This window comes from Canis aureus, chromosome 28 (assembly GCF_053574225.1).
Source record: "Canis aureus isolate CA01 chromosome 28, VMU_Caureus_v.1.0, whole genome shotgun sequence".
Classification (NCBI taxonomy): Eukaryota; Metazoa; Chordata; class Mammalia; order Carnivora; family Canidae; genus Canis; species Canis aureus.
The window spans coordinates 504,672-522,027 of NC_135638.1; the positions used below are offsets into that span (position 1 = coordinate 504,672).

The 17,356-nt window shown below is 48.2% G+C and overlaps 1 protein-coding gene across 4 annotated transcripts in view; it reads right to left on the reverse strand.

Moving 5' to 3' along the window:
* The window catches only part of CPQ (carboxypeptidase Q), a 319,086-nt gene that overhangs the window by 96,240 nt on the left and 205,490 nt on the right, over positions 1–17,356 (reverse strand). For all 4 annotated transcript variants that reach the window (XM_077876166.1, XM_077876164.1, XM_077876170.1 and 1 more), the window contains one exon: positions 3,574–3,665. In XM_077876166.1, the coding sequence (XP_077732292.1) occupies positions 3,574–3,665 (92 nt within the window). The remainder of the gene's footprint in view (positions 1–3,573; positions 3,666–17,356) is intronic.

The window sequence follows — 17,356 nt, forward strand, 5'->3', positions numbered from 1 at the left end:
TAGTTATTTTATTTTATTTTATTTTATTTTATTTTAATTTTATTTTATTATTTTATTTTATTTTATTTTATTTTATTTTATTTTATTTTATTTTATTATTTATTTTATTTTTTTAGGATAATTATTTTATAATTTATTCCCGCAAAAGTTTAGCTACATGTGTCCAGTTGAGTAGCCTTTATAGAGCTTTCACTGTTGAAAAGATCACGTGGAGAGGAAGAAGGGACATATTCAGAGTAACACGAAGAAGGCATAATTATCCTCTGCGTCCTGTTTTTATCCATAACTGGATGGTATGTAAGTAAAGCCAACTTCACTATTAAGAAATACCTAACAAAAATGCATAGAGCAAAGGATAGTACACGTACATTTATAGCATTATAGTCATATCTTCCTGAAGGATACGTAACTGGCTCAAATACTAATAACATTGTCATTTAGGTCACAAAAAATCATAAAGAAATTATGTGTAACAATGTGTAAATAACAACATGAAATTACTTTATGATTTTTACCGTGTAGATTAAGGGTTGCAGACATTTTTTTTGTAAAGGATCAGATGTTTAATAGTTTAGGCTTTGCAGGTGCGTCCGTGTCTGCCGCATAGTCCGCTATCGATGTAAGGAACATCCTTGGCCTGAGGTCTGTACATAAACAGGTGGCAGCTGGGTCTGGCCTGTGGGCCACAGGTTATTGGTCCCTTACTGACACAGGTTACTAATAACTGTAACTGTACCATAAAAATGCTGGGGAAACTGTTACTTTTACAATCACCCAAGTAGGTCCTTCGCAAATCAAAGTCCCGTTCCTCCTGGACGCTGCCTACGCAGGGGCGCACTCAGGTCTCGGCCATCGCCAGTACAGAGGACGGTGGCCTTCCCGGTGTCCCTTCCTGACTACTCCTCTAACCCACATATTCCTCAAGGATCAGCTGCTGAGCCTTCCTCGTGACCAACATCTGCTAGCCGTCTCTCCCTTTTTTCAAAAAAATATATTTTATTTATTTGAGAGAGGGAGCAAATGAGCGGAGGGCAGGGGCGGGGGGAAAGGGGAAGCCGAGTGCCTGCCGAGCAAGAAGCCTGCCGCGGGCTCGATCCCAGGGCCCGCAGATCGCGACTTGCCCCAAGGGCAGGTGCTTCACTGACGGAGCCCCCGGGCCCCGTTTCCCCCTGGTCTTAGTCCTTTGCACCTCATGCGCTGAGCCTTACGGTGCTCGGCACCCGTCGGCGACACAGGCCTCCGTCCCGGTGAGATGGTCGCGGCAGGTAGCGTGGAGCCGGCGTCTCCTGTTTGATCAACTGGATTTCTTCCGTGTGAGCTTAGTGGCAACATCCGGGCAGAAGGGGAGATGCTTCTGGCCAAAGACTCGACTTCTTTTGTTTTCTTTCTTCTGTTTCCTCCATTTCCCCCTCATGCTCCCTTTCCTCGCCCCCTCTCTCCTTTCTTCTCTCCTCTAGATCAGGAACTATGTCACATTCTTAGAAGGGTCCAGACAAGGTGTTGCACTTGTTTCAAGGACGGCAATAGGGCCGGAGGGTCAGAGACTGTTCTGTGGGGAAGCGGACCCCGCAGGGCTTGGCCACGCGGCGCTCTCGCGGCCGGAGTCCCATCACGGGCTGCTGAGACGAAGAGTACCTGATAGAAAGGCCCGTGTTGCTTTCCATTCCCGAAAACGCACAGCCGACCCGCCACGCATACGCAGACTCTCGTGTGGAGGCAACGTGGACGTTGTCATGATAAGTCAGTTCTGTCGAGGGGGTTGCACACCCTCCGGGAGAAATGCGTGGATGTATTTCCCTGCCGGCCTCCTGAACACGTAGAATCAGTCCTTTCTGACTCGTGTATTTTAGTAGGCTACAGCGAAACTTGAAAACTTACAGAGGAATAAACTTTTTTTTTTTTTCCCCAGATCTAAGGAATTTCAGAGGTTGAGGAAAGGTCAAGCCGGATCCACTGCAGGTTAAATCCATTTTTTTTTTCTTGGAGTATATGACCGAGAATAAATATGCTTCAAACAGTTCTCAGGTATTCTCTAGTCCTTAGAGCCCGAGATGTATAGAATCTAAGAGCTCCTCCTTAAAAATACTTTGTCACTCTTTTTTGCCTCAGGATAAAGTGTGAACTTTTTTTTTTAAGACTTTATTTATTCACGAGAGACACACAGAGAGGCGGAGACACAGGTGGAGGGAGAAGCAGGCTCCATGCGGGGACCCCGACACGGGACGCGATCACCCCCTGACCAAGGGCAGCCGCTCCACCGCCGATACTCCCCCCCACTGGGGGCCCTACAGGGAGAACTCGTAAACCTGAAGCATATGCTGCTGTTCGGGCTCCATCACTGCCACCCCCCACAACCCCCGCGCCCCCCGCCCCACGGTCCTTGTCCCTGCGCTCTATGCACCTGTGCTCCGTGCCGTTCCATGCACCTGCGCTCTGTGCACCTGTGCTCCGTGCACCTGTGCTCCGTGCTGCTCCGTGCACCTGCTATCTGTGCACCTGTGCTCCGTGCACCTGCTCTCCATGCACCTGCGCTCCGTGCACCTGCGCTTCGTGCACCCACGCTCTGTGCACATATGCTCTGTGCACCTGCACTCCTTGTCCCTGCGCTCTGTGCCGCTTCGTGCACCTGCTGTCTGTTCACCTGCTCTCCGTGCACCTGTGCTGCGTGCACCTGCTCTCTGCACACCTGCTCTCCATGCACCTGCGCTCCATGTTCCTGTGCTCCGTGCCCCTGCTGTCTGTGCACCTGCGCTCTATGCACCCACTCTCTGTGCACCCACACTCCATGCACCTGCCCTCTGTGCATCTGCACTCCTTGTCCCTGCGCTCTGTGCCGCTCCGTGCACCTGCTATCTGTGCACCTGCTCTCCGTGCACCTGCTCTCCGTGCACCTGTGCTGTGTGCACCTGCTCTCCATGCACCTGCGCTCCATGCTCCTGCGCTCCGTGCCCCTGCTCTCCATGCACCTGCACTCTGTGCACCTGTGCTCCCTGCCTCTGTGCTCACCCGCAGGCTGCTGTGCCCTGTCGCCGCCTCTGCTCAGAGTGTCCCATGGCCCAGTGCCAGGTCCTGACCCTTAGCCACCTTTACTTCCATCCTCCCGTCTCTGCCTCGACGGCCCTGTTCCCACAGCCGCGTTCCCCGGCCGGGCAGGACGAGCTCCCTGGCGCTGCTGTCACCACTTAATCGGGACACTGCATGCGAGGGCGGCGGTGGGTGTCCCATCTGCACCGCCGGCGCCCTAAGGTCATGGTGCATCCAGAGCGGCAATGCCCGGCGAGGGTCCACCCCCAGGGAGGGCGCAGGATGATGTCGTCCCCAGGACATCTGGGCCCAGGTGCGGGCGCCCTAAAGGGCTGAGCCCACAGCAGGGTCTCCCTCGGGGGCCGTGGCCATACTCAGCTCCCCCAGCCGCGGGCACAGGGGGTGCACAGACCCCGACTCCGAACCCTCTGACAGCACAGACCTCCCTGTGACCCCGCGACCTGGAGGGTGCAGGCCGCACTTCGGTTCCCTGTGACCCGGGAGGTCAGCGTCCCTACCTGGGGACCTGACCTGGCCCCGTGCCCCTACCTGGTGCAGCAGGTAGTACTGGAAGGCGCCGACCCCGCCTTGCTCCTCCGCAGTCCAGAGCACCAAACGCAGGGTCCTCTTGGGTCGCAGCCCTGGAACGATAATAGAGGCAGTGACCCTTCCGCGGATTGAAATTCCCTTCGCCCAGGTTGCTGACAGATGCACCTGGCAGGACGGAGGCACAGCGCGCCCCCCAGGGTCCTGGGCCCCACGCGGCCGGGCTGGAGGCAGGGGACGCTGTGCAGGGAGCGCGCCTAAGGCCGCCGAGCACCTAGCAGGGGCCCCGGCCCCACACGCGGTTCCCTCGCCACTGGGAAACACCAGGCTGTCCGGTAAGGCCCGTGGGAGCAAGGGACGCCGGCGACCTTTCAGTTACGTCATTACTCACAGCAGCCTGGTGACACTTGCATCGACTTGGGAGACACCGATGTGCATCCCAGAGTTGTTCAGGCCCTTGACAGACCTGGCACACCTAGGACCATCTCCCATCCAATGTCTGCCCAGTAAACGGTCACTACAAGAAGTCTGTTTCTCAAACTTCAAAAACAAACAAGCAGAAAGGAAACGGGAACACAATATGCCAAAAGTCTCGTATTTTGTGACCAAGAATCAAAACCGGTTCTGACTTGGACCTTGTAATGTCGTTTCGGAGAAATGACAATGGCAGAGAAACAAGAAGCCGGGCTTGGATCTTTTTAAGAGGGTCTCTCCTGTGCCATCACCCCAGGGAGCCATGGGGAAGGGCTCGGAGCGCCTGCGAGACGGTCGTGCTTCGGGTCTCCAGCATAATGAGCCGAGGGCTGCCGCCGGGCTCCCGGCCGTCGAGGGAACGGGCTGCTCACGTGCAGTGTGGACGCCGAATGCTGCTGGGGTCGGAGCTCGGCACCAAGGCCCCGCTCTCCTGAGCCCCGAGCTGCGGAGCTGAACGGGAGCGACATGCCCACCGAACCGAGCCTGCTGGGGAGCCGCTCCATACGCGAGCACTTGAACGTGATTAAAGGAGCGCGGGCCTGGGGTGTGGGCTGACCCGGGTTCCCATTAAAGCCTGGGTGAGCGATTTCTACATCCAATTGCTCAGAAAACCCCACTGACGCGTGCTCTGAGGCCCCTCTGGAATCCGGCCTCTGCCCTGCGAGCCCTGTCTGGAGCCCACCGTCTTCCCCGGGCTGCCGTCACCCCTGACTGCTCTCTCTGGGGCCGCCGGTCACCCCGGAGCCAGAGGACGCCCTGCTCAAAACCTCCAGCAGCCGGAGTGTAAGCTTCCAGAAGGCAGCGGTTTACGCGCTCGGGGTCACCGGGACGCCCTCGTCCCCAGGCCCGAGGCACAGATTAGGTGCCCGATAAACAGGTGCCGAGTGAAGAAATGAATCCAAAGCGTGTTGGGGTACAGTCCAACGGCCACCACCACGTTCCCAGCCTCGACTCCAGGCCCCCAGCCAGCTCGCTCAGGCCAGCTGCGAGAGTCGAGGAGGGAAGGGGAGCTGGTGAGCCTGCGATCATGCGGCACTGGCCGTGCAGCCACCGGATCTGCTTGAAATTCAGCCTCTGTGGCTGAGAAGTGGAGAGAGGATCACCTGCCTGCTCCATGACTATTTTAAGGGGTCACTGTGAGGATTAAATGAGATGTGATCACATATGGAAGACGATCCTGAGCTTGGCACGTGCTAGACATTTAACAAACTACGAAACTCCGTAATGGATATCCAGGCACGGAGCACTCACTTTTACCCCCAGACACAAGGGGCGTCTAATCACCTATACGGGGAGTTCTTTCATTGCCACTTAGGTGCTGCTGATGGAGAATCCTCGGGTCCCCACTGCCTGCACCAGAGTCCAACTAGCCGCTCACATTCAAAGCACGAACTCGCACTGTTGCAGGAAGAAGTCTACTCAGTATATCTAAAAATCACAGTCTTGCGTTGCTCTAAAATCGGCACTTAATGCCGATTTAAATCCAACGACATGTTGCTGGCAACATAGAAAAAATAAGAAAGGATAAAGAACTGCAAATGAAAATTCTGAACTTTTTTTAATCCACAGAAAGGAAAAAAAATACACTCCCTTTACATTATCTCTGCACTGGCAGCAAAACAATACCAAATTATTAAAATGACGGCATTCTCTCAGTAGGGATAAAGGCGCGGTTAGCACAGGTTAGAAAAAGAAGTATCAGTTTTCAAAAGCAAACGCCCTGACTCCCTGGAGATGTGGTGCTCCACCTGAAAATCATTATCGTCCAGGATGCGTCTCCCTCACGTTTCCAATCAGCCAGTTGGCCAATGACGTTATGTTAAGATAATAAAGAAGTAATCAGCTTGAAATGAGGATTGCTGAGGCCTCCAAACAACAGCAGAGCCGTCGGCGCATAGCTGGCCCTGGAAAGACAAACGGAGCCTCCCGGGGGCCTTGAGAAGGGAGTCGGGCCCGTCCGCGGGGAGCACCAGTGCCCGCCGCACATGCCGGGTGAAGGGCCGGACGGGAGGTCGGAGGCAGCGGCAGGGCAGGTGCCTGGCCCGTCTCCAGACTCTCCACTCTGACGTGCTGGGTGTCTCGACGCCCAAGACAAACGCACGGGACTTTATTCAATGACTATCCCTCATCCTCGGGTGGGGTTCGGGGCCCCCGAAGCACCCGAGTCTGCGGATGGGCAGCGCGGGGCCCCGGAAGATGCAGGCCGAGATTCTGGGAAAGCACTGGTTGGCTCCTGGCTCTGCGATTCCGGCTGGATCCCGAATCTCCCTGGGCCTCGGTGTCTTCATCTATACAAGAAGGAAAATGCTCATTGCCTCAGGGATTGTTAAGAAAATTAAATGAGAAGAGGCAAATGTCTATCAAGCATAGTCCTGGCACATAGTAGGCTTTCCAGAATTGTTGGTTAGCTTCTTTCTATATCATCCCATACAGCTCCTTAGTCTGTGCGGGTCACCACCCGGGAGAGCCTGTGGGAAAGCCAGGAAAGACGCGGAGTCCTCATACTCCTCCTTAGGAACCCGGGAATATCTGTTTATGCAGAGGGAGTAGTCAGCCCAGGGAAAAGTCCAAGTGTCCTCTAACTTTGCAGAAAAAAGCATACCGCCTCTTTCAGTGCAGAGTGCTTCCTCGTCCTAACGTAGAGCAAACCCAAATCCAAGTAAACCGAAATGAGTTCCTCACTTCCTAAAAAGTGAAGGCCAATCAAAATGGCGAGTTTCTGAATAAAGTCAAAGAGCTGGGTAGATCTGAAAACTCAATAGAGCTGATACAAGAATATCTATTATTTGTCATTTTAAGTGATGTAATTTATTGTGTATCTCCAATTCAAACTAGATTTAAAAGCTAAGAAAGAATTCTAAGTACATAAAATGGCAACAAAAATAATAAAGAAAAATCACCAATAGCAAAACAACACAGTGATAGGAGGTCAAATGTAGGGATTTCATTTCGTGGTAGAACCGGGGTAGATGAACAGCTCGGTAGTCATCCTGACTCCCAGCCCTGGCCCTGGCCGGGGCCACGCAGCACCAGCGCCCGCAAACACAGGCAAGAAACTCTTAGAAATGGAGGTGAGTGGGAGGACTCTGGTCTTAGCTGCCCGGGAGTCAGGTGTCATTGAAGTGTTGTCAGAAAACAGGCAATTAGGTCCCCTGTGGACGTACAGAAACTTCTCAGAGCTCTGTCGACCTCCTGGAATTTCTATTAAGAGCTCCAGAAAGTGCAGCGCACATTTTACAGCATCTGGTGCCCCTCTTAAAAAAAAATAAATAGGGGATCCCTGGGTGGCGCAGCAGTTTGGCGCCTGCCTTTGGCCCAGGGCGCGATCCTGGAGACCCGGGATCGAATCCCACGTCGGGCTCCCTGCATGGAGCCTGCTTCTCCCTCTGCCTGTGTCTCTGTCTCTCTCTCTCTGTGACTATCATAAAAAAATAAATAAATAAATAAATAAATAAATAAATAAATAAATAAATAAAATAAACATAATATGTCAGGATTTTGTCTTGTTTGTGAACCAGGATCTACATGGATTTCACTTCCATTTTACTGAGGAAAGTAATAACGCTAATGGGAAAACAGTACATAGGAGAAAAGGTCAAAACAATCTGGTTGGACTTTATTTTTCATTATTATCAAACTCAGAGATGAGAAGGCCGAGAGGTGACTTTCATTAAACTGATAAACTGAAAAGGTCAGTTGACTGTCCTTTACTTGCACCGAGGGGACAAAGCAAAATACACTCACATTAACCCGGCCCCGTACGTAGCTTTCCCAAATCATGAATTCTAAAGAACGCTATTTGTCAACGATGTGTATTGACCACAGGCTCATTTGCTGCTCAGTTTCAGTCCCTCCAGCACTACGTGCGCGTCTTGTTCTCCCTTCTGTGACCTAACTTTGCAGGGAAAACACGACTTTCCCTTAAAGTAGATACTGATTACTTCTTTTCCATATAAATGCACTAGTTCAGAAATACACTTGTTTCCCAGCTCTCTTTTATCGATAGTTCAGAAGACTGCCTATACTTAGGGATTTCTGTTCCTGCAATAAACCTAATCATAAATAAATCTTAAAAAATAAACCTAATCAATGTCATCTCTGAGTATAGGATAAATAATTACACGCTGAATAAGAAGAGGCAGTAAGTGAGCATAGCGGCTAAACACATGGATCTGGGGGTCAAGACCTAGTTCTGCAAGTTATGTAATTTGTCATATGGTATATAAGTACATCATCACTGTTTTCTTCCTTTTTTTAAAAAAAATAGGAGGCATGGTTGGCCACATTAATTATTTTAGTGAAATAAATGGTAATACTTCTCTTTATAATAAGGCAGGAATGGAAAATCACTTTGAAGATCTTTTGCTTTTGGAAAAATCGCTTGGTATCTTAGTTATGTAAATATAAAGCAATTAGGTGCTTTTGGGGGTTATTGGGACAGGGCAATAAATTGGGTTTAAAAAAATTCATTTAAATTCAAATTCATTAACATACACTGTGTTATTAGTTTCAAAGGTAGAATTTAGTGATTCATCACTTGCATGCAACACGCAGTGCTCATTATTTCAAGTGCCCTCCTTGATGCCCATCACCCAATTACCCGCCCCCCATTTACAGGTGCGCCAAAAATCATAAGATACCTGGGAACAAACCTAACCAAAGAGGTAAAGGATCTGTACTCTGAAAGCTATAGAACTTCTTATGAATTTCTTACGAAAAAATTGAGGAAGACACAAAGAAAGAGAAAAACATTCCATGCTCAAGGACTGGAGGAGCAAATATTGTTAAAATGCTTATGCTACCCAAAGCAGTCCACACGTTCGATGCAGTCCCTATCAAAATAACACCAGCATTTTTCACAGAGCGGGAACAACCAATCCTAACATTTGTATGGAACCAGAAAAAGACCACAGACTGCCCCAGTACTGTTGAAAAAGAAAACCAAAGCTGAAGGCATCACAAGGCCCGACTTCAAGCTCTATTACAAAGCTGTGGTCACCAAGACAGTGTGGTCCTGGCACAAAGACGGGCACATAGGTCAATGAACAGAACGGAGAACCCAGAAACGGAGCCTCAACTCTACTGGTCACCTCATCTTCAACAAAGCAGGAAAGAATATTCCATGGAAAAGACGGTCTCTTCAACAAACGGTGCTGGGGAAATCGGACAGCTACGTGCAGAGGAATGAAACGGGACCATTTCCTTACTTGATACACAAAAATAGACTCGAAATGGATGAAAGACCTAAATGTGAGGCGGGAATCCATCAAAATCCTAGAGGCGAACACAAGAAGAAGGAACCTCTTTGGCCTTGGCCGGAGCAACGTCTGGCGAGACACGTCCCAAAGGCACAGGAAACAAAAGCGAAAATGAGCCGTCAGGCCCCCGGCAAGAATAAACGCTTCTGCACAGCGAGGGAAACAGTCAGTAGGACTAAAGGGCAACCCACGCGACGGGAGGCGGCGGTTGCAAATGGCATAGCAGATAAAGGGCTGGCATCGAGATCTGTAAGAAACTTCTCAAACTCAACATCCAGGAACTGAGTTGGTTTTCATTCTGTCTGTCTGTCTGTCTCTCTCTCTCTCATAAGCTGCTGCCTCTGCGTCATCGGGAGGAGCAGCCTGGACGCCGGGCAGGAGGCAGATCAGTGCATAGAAGGAGCCCAGGTCTTCCAGGAGGAAAGCCCGGCGGCCTCACCCCTGCCTCCGTGGATTGGGGGCGGGGGATGGAGGCCTGTTGGGTCAGGGTGACAATGACTAGGGTCCTGGACAGAGAAAGTCCTGGAAACAACTGAAATAAGGTGGCCCTGATGCAGGGAGGCGTCCGGGCTGTTGGCAGGGCTCCACACAGTCACCCAAGGTTTAGGGGAAGAGCTAACTTCGGCCCAGCACGCGGCAGCTCTGGAAGCTCCTCCAGTGTCAGCTACCCCGGCACAGAGACCATGATTTAGGGAAGAAGAGGTGAGGCTGGGAATCTAAGCGAAGAGAATTGTCCTGGTGCCCCCCAAACCCGCACTGTGTGCCTCAGGAGCACAGCACCGTGCGGCGGCCAGACGGGGGCTGTCCCAGGGGGTCCAGCGACAGGTTTCTGCAGGACCGACGACCTACTCGGCCTGGGAACAGGCCCAGGACCCCTGGGCAAAGTGGAAGCAGCAAGGCAGGCGGGGGGGGGCACCCCAAGACGGGGTAGCAGGCTTCCTGCTAATAAGGACTTCGGAGGCTTGAAGGATTAACTGGAGATTAAAGAGACGCGATTGTATGTTCCACCTACGTGGGTGGCGCAGGTCGTAACCGCGATACTTTCCATAGTTCCAAGAGTCCCGCCTCGTTATGATGACTAGGATTCCATCGGGCGGGAAAACCGCAGTCAGCCACTGCTGACGCGGCGACACTGTGGCCACCAGCTGCGAAGGCCATGTCTGGCCCTACCCGGGTTCCCACTCTCCTCCGCCGCTCTGCCTCGCAGTCCAAGCCCCAGTGGCGTCACGTTTTCTGCCTATCGCCGAGCGTGCCAGGCTACCTCAGGTTTTGCGTCCTTTGTATATACATCCTCTTCCTCTACTTCACTTTTTCCGCCTGGCAAACTCCTATTCAGCCCACAAAGCCCATGTGTGTTATTACTCTCCCTGGGAGAGCTCCCCTAACTCTGGGGCCAGGTCGCTGCTCCTTCCTCAGTGCTCCCCTAGAACATCATACGTCTCTCTCTTTTCATTTCAACCACGCTTCAGTGCTGATCTCCCCACAGACCATTAATTTCCTGAGACTTACTCGTTTCTCCTTTTCATCATCCTGGCCCAGGACCTGACATTTAATAAGCGCTGAAGAAATGTTTATTGACTGACTGAAGGACCGACTGACTGAAGGAATGAAAGCCGACATACATCTATGTGCATATGAATAGAAGCCACTGCCTTCTCATTTAATCTAAAGCATATTGGTGCCTCCTGACCTCAGGAAGTTGGTAAGATAGGCATTTTTTATTATTTATTTTATTATTTATTTTATTTTATTTTATTTGGTGAAACCGAAGCCCAAATAACATAGGTAAAACCACCCCCATAGCTTAGAGAATTAGATGAGCTTCCACATCAACATTTGCTTCAGCTGCTATTACATTTTTGCAGCACAGATGGGTCTGCTCAAAATTTAGTACAACAGCTTTTGTTTTTTTGTTTTTTTTTTTTAAAGATTTTATTTATTCATGAGAGACACAGAAAGAGGCAGAGACCCAGGCAGAGGGAGAAGCAGGCTCCATTCAGGGAGCCCGATGTGGGACTTGATCCTGGGACTCCAGGATCACGCCCTGGGCCGAAGGCAGGTGCTCAACTGCTGAGCCACCCGGGGATCCCAGCTTTTGTTGATTAAGACATTAAATAAACATATCATGGTCAACAGAGATCTTCCCATCAGCTCACTGTACTAAACTATAGGTATGTGCATTTTGAACGCCAACAACTCTCCTTAATTTTTTACTTAGGCATTTTTTTCTGGTTATAAAAAACAATATATATTCTTTTTAAATCTGAAAACCGGGGCACCTGGGTGGCTCCATTGGTTCAGTGTCTGCCTTTGGCTCAGGTCACGATCTCAGGGTCCTGAGATCGAGGTTCATGTTGGGCGTCACACTCAGCGGGAAGCCTGTGTCGCCCTCTCCCCCTACACCTCTCCCTGCTTGTACTCTCTCTCTTTTCCTCCCTCTTTTTTTAAAAAAAATTTTAATTTATTTATGATAGTCACAGAGAGAGATAGAGAGAGGCAGAGACACAGGCAGAGGGAGAAGCAGGCTCCATGCACCGGGAGCCCGACGTGGGATTCGATCCCGGGTCTCCAGGCTCGCGCCCTGGGCCAAAGGCAGGCGCTAAACCGCTGCGCCATCCAGGGATCCCCTCTTTTCCTCCTTCTTAAGTAAATAAATAAAATCTTTAAGAAAAAAATCCTAAAAAGTAAGGAAAACAATAAAAAAATGGAAAGAAAAACAATCTCAAGGCATGTTGCTCTACTTGTAAATTTTGTTTGTAAGTATGTAAATACACACATATGATAGTGATATTTTATACACAGTTTTATGCTATTTTTTTCCACTCAAAATCATGGCATCCATGGCCTTATCTACTACGATTAATAATCTTCAAGAAAATGATTCTTAATCGTTTCAGCTCCTGTCTTATTATTGGACATTTAAGGTTTTTATCCTTGGAACAAGTTCTTAAAAGAAGAAATATTGAATCTAAAGACTATACACATTTTTAAGGCTCTTGAAACATGTCACTAATGTCCTAAAGACATGTTACCAATTTATATTCCCACCAGCAGTTATGTAAGACTCTTCACTTGCGCTAAATGTGGAATTTTATCCCTATCTCCTTTGTTTTGATAGGCGTCAATATGTTGTTTCTACTTTTCAATACTACATTCTACTCATTTTCAGCCAAAATGATCACACACACACACACACACACACACACACATACACTCAATCTGTAGTGTTTTCTAACTTGATTGAGACAAATGTTAAGTTTATTTCTGACGCCTGGCTGGAGTTAAAATATGTGAATTTCTTTCTCTTATTTAAATTGTCTGATAGTGAGGCTCCCGGTGCATGGAGCCTGCTTCTCCCTCTGCCTGTGTCTCTGCGCCTCTCTCTCTCTCTCTGTGACTATCATAAATTAAAAAAAAAAAAAATTGTCTGATAGTGGGGCTTTTTAATCAGTGTATTTGCAAGATTACGTTAGTATCCTGTAGGGATCCTAAGTCTGATGTAGTTGGCACCTTTAAACGTACTATTTCTTTTCCCCCATCATTATTTAGAGTGTTTTTATCTGCAAGGAGAAATTGAGAAGCCTGGTTAATGATAGATTTGAACTCTTGAATCACATTTCCGTTAAGAGTCCCACCTCGTAAACATCCAATGGGGAAGATTCAAACGCATAGCACGATATCTAAGAAAATGATGGCAAATCAAGTGCAAGTACCAAGACTTCTCTTACAAAATCACACTCACCAGAAGGATTCTTGACATTTCATTTCTTATGAAGATGGCACCGTGCGAGAAGAACGAACGTGTTTATACCTGAACCAGGGATTACGAGGCGGTAATACATCTCCAACACGTGACTGAGATGACGAGATTCCTGGGATCTCCGTTCAATACCAAATAGCAGACATGAAGCATAGGCTGCTTATCACGCAGAGGCCCTCATTAGGGGAGCCCTCTTTCGAGCGCTCCTTTCTAGGGTTAGGGCAGACGGGATTCTATCTTCATTTTTCAAGATGTTCTTTGAGTATAAAATCAGTTATGAGATCACCTACACTTGTTTTAGGGACCACTAATTAACCATAATTTTTATTCTTGATTTAAGTTTGGGTTTTCAGGCCATAACGCATTTGATAGTATCAATACATTTCTTAAAAAGTAAATAAGTAAATAAATAAATTATTTATTATGCAATAAATAAATAATTTATTATGCAATAAATAAATAAATAATTTATTTATTTTTTGCATTTTTCAAAATGAACAATATATATTTCTTTGACCTGTTTATAAGCCATTAATCATCTGCTTTTTGACACATATTTCCTTTTTATTTTTTATTTTTTAAAAATTTTATTTATTTTTTTAAATTTATTTTTTACTGGTGTTCAATTCGCCAACATATAGCATAACACCCAGCGCTCATCCCATCAAGTGCCCACCTCAGTCACCCCCCAACCCCCCGCCCTCCTCCCCTTCCACCACCCCTAGTTCGTCTCCCAGAGTTAGGAGTCTCTCATGTTCTGTCTCCCTTTCTGATATTTCCCACTCATTTTCTCTCCTTTCCCCTTTATTCCCTTTCACTACTTTTTATATTCCCCAAATGAATGAGACCACATAATGTTTGTCCTTCTCCGATTGACTTATTTCACTCAGCATCAAACCCTCCAGGTCCCTCCACGTCAATACATTTTTTGAAATCAGTTTTGAGCCACAACCAAACCCTCGTCTTCTTGCGTGCCACTCCATTCTTGGCTCCCGAGGTGATCTCGGCCAACGTTTCTGCTGAAGGATAATCTCACCACCGGACAACAAGACCATCAAAATGCCCTCCCCCCCTTTCCTTCCGACTGCACTGTGGCGACCACACTTTGAGCCCTTGCATCACTGCAGTCACCAACTGTTTCCCCCGATTCCCTCTGTACCCTGCCGCCGGATTCATCTTTCTACAATACTGCTTTGAACGCGTCCCTGGCTGCGTGACAGTCTTGAATCACTCCCGACCACCTACGGCGGCAGCCCGCCTCCACACTGGTTTTGAACGTGCATCTCTATCAGTCATACAATTTCGAGCACGCACCGACACGTACGTGTACATACGGCCATACACTTACTATGCTAGTGAATGGTCTTTCTTTTTCTTTTGAAGATGAAGAACAAATGCCTTCCTGTACCCAGATGGCGAGCCCATGTCACACCCAGCGTCAGAGGCCACCGGCCCCAACCTGGAGCCCAGCGGCATTAGCAGGCACCTGAGGCTTTGTACAGGCCGGTTCCAATCTGCCCTCCAGACGCTCCTCCAACGAGTCCCCTTCCCAAAGCCTACATTTCAGGTAAATTGGTCCCTTCATTTTCTTCCTGTCTCTGTACTTGCGCTCCTACCCTTTATCCTACCCCGCTTGCCCTTCCTTCATCTCTTGACTTACCTATATCCTCAACAGCTTTTAAGACCACGCTCAAATTCCTTCTGTTCCATCTCTCCTTCCTCGGAACCTCAAAACTGTTATTTCTTGTTCCACCCTCTTGGCAACTAATCACGATCAATGTGCTTTCTGCTTTGGGTCTGCACACGGAGCTCCTGGTCGATCCAAGGGCTCCGTACGCACTTGTTGATGAACGGGTTAGCTCGCCTAATGGAAACTGTTGTACGCTGCAGCAAGACAGACACAGATTAGATCTATAACGAGAACTTTTGGACAGAGGATATTTTTAAACATTAAATCGGTTAACGGTTACATCAGCCTAAGGGAAACTAGAGGCTGGAAATAAGGTTGAGCTTGGGCAGGTGCGGGGCATGGAAGGAGGCTGGAATCTTTGCATCTCTCTTAGAGCTAGAATATTCTAATCGATGCCCCTGCAGACACGGAGCCCATCACAGGGACACGGGACTGGCATTTTTCTCAGGAGAAGTGTTTGGCCTTCCGGGAGACGTGCTGTTTATTTCAAACATTTTCATTCCTCACTTACGGAGAGTGTGAGACACATTTGTATTCTCCAGATAAAACTCAGAGCCAACGCAGGGGTGTTTACATGAAATTTCAATGCTTCAAAATTTATGAACCTTACACTACCAAGGTAATGGATTATTTGACCTTATGGAGCTTTTGCTTTTCCAGGTCGTTGTGTCACTTCGTATGTATAAAATCTGTTGGCGTAAGAAAGAAATTTTATATAGAGTCTGTTAAAAGTATTTATAGGAGCTTGTCAAGATTTACTTCAAACCTCAGGGGATTGTCATCCGAGAAAGGCTCCCCGGGTCTATCTGCTGGCCTCCTCGGGCTGAGCTTACGGGGTGTGTTCGGTGACTGAGAACACTCTGCTTCTGAAATGAAACCAAACCCATGCGCTTATGAGCTTAGTGTGGGAAGGAATGTGATGCCTCCATTCCCGGAACTTTTCCCAGGACCCCTGTCCTCAAACCTTAAAACCAAACTACTAGATCTTTTTTTTTTTTTTTTTTTTTAACACTGTGTAGACACCAACACTTGAAAGAACATTATTTCTTGTGATGTTCCAACTTATTTAATTTCCACATTTAACATTTATTAAGACATTTATTAAGACATATCATTAAGACGTCCATCTCACGAGACACATGCATTTAAGAATTCGACTCCCATAAAAGAAGCAACTACAATTCTGTCACGGGGGAAGTGAATATACAAATCGGCAAATACGTGGACTAACTGTGCAGAAATCAAAAAGATTAAATGGGATAATCAAAGCTACTCGAAATATCAGACTCATTCATCCAACAAGTCTCTCTCTGCTCCAGGAACTGAGAGATTCAGGGCTGAGGAGCCCAATCATGCTCCTCGGACTCGCGGAGCTTACAGGCCTGAGGACAAAGACGGTAAGAAACCCCGATGTCGTTCTTGTCACTACTGCCATCGCCGTCATCATTGCTGTAGGCACTGGGAATTCATCTAAAATACTCATCTTTTAAAAATGAAGTTATCAAAAAAATTAAAAATTAAAAAAAAATAAAAATGAAGTTATCCTTGCTCTGGATGGAGAATCTGAGAGAGGGGAGAGAGAAAGAGAGGAACCAGAGCTGGGTTCAGAAGTAGAGCTGAGAGTAGGGCAGCAAGGTCACGAGAGCCTAGGTGAGGGCAGTCGCTCGGCGGCACAGCATTGACGCGTCACCTGTGGGATCTGAGGGGTGGCCGACACCGGTGCAAGCTGGGGAGGGTGGCCCGGGCTCACCGCACTGCACCAGACGCTGTGCCAAGATCTTTCCAGATAATATTTCATGTAACTTTAGAAACACTCCCCCCTTTAATTCTGCAAAGCAACTAATACTGCCTTCGCCTGTTACACACAAAGAAGCTTAATTCCAACGCCTGAAATTAATTCACGTGCCCCCAAATGACAGAACCAACTGGTAAATGACGGAGCTGGGATGCTGAGGGCCCAACCCATGCTTTCAACCACTTCGGGCTTCCGCTTTCCCAGGCACTGACCTGCAGGGGAAGATCTCACCAGTCCTGTGCCCTCTCCCACCTTTTTTTTTTTTTAAGGTGAAACTCTCACATTGGAGAATATAATCTAACAAAGCTCCTGTGTCTCTTCCTATTACTCAAAGGCCCATCTCAGCACCTTCCACTTCCATCTCAAACTGTCCAATACGGAAGAGGCAAAATGGCAGCGATTCGGCCTATAGACCATGTGGTCAGTAGGGTTAGGACTGAGGCCACTGCCAGGAAGGACACTTTCTAGGTTGATGGAGATAAGCAATCGGATCCTAAGACATTCAAAAGCTGAATAACACTGGAATTTCAGCCTTACAGCAACAGGAATGAGAAATGTCTTCAACCGCTGGGTCTGAAAATCATCACGAGCTTGAAACAAATAGGAAACAGAGACGGAGAATGACTTATTTCCCGTGTAGGTCGCTGAAGACTCACTTGCATTTTTTGGAAGCTGAGCTCCAGAAATAATTAAACCGAATCTAAAAATCTATAAGCCTAGCATCCATTTGGGCAAACCAACAAAATCCATTTTGTCCACACAAAAGTCACAGGGATTCTCAAGAACCAGGAAAATATTATTGTCAAGAT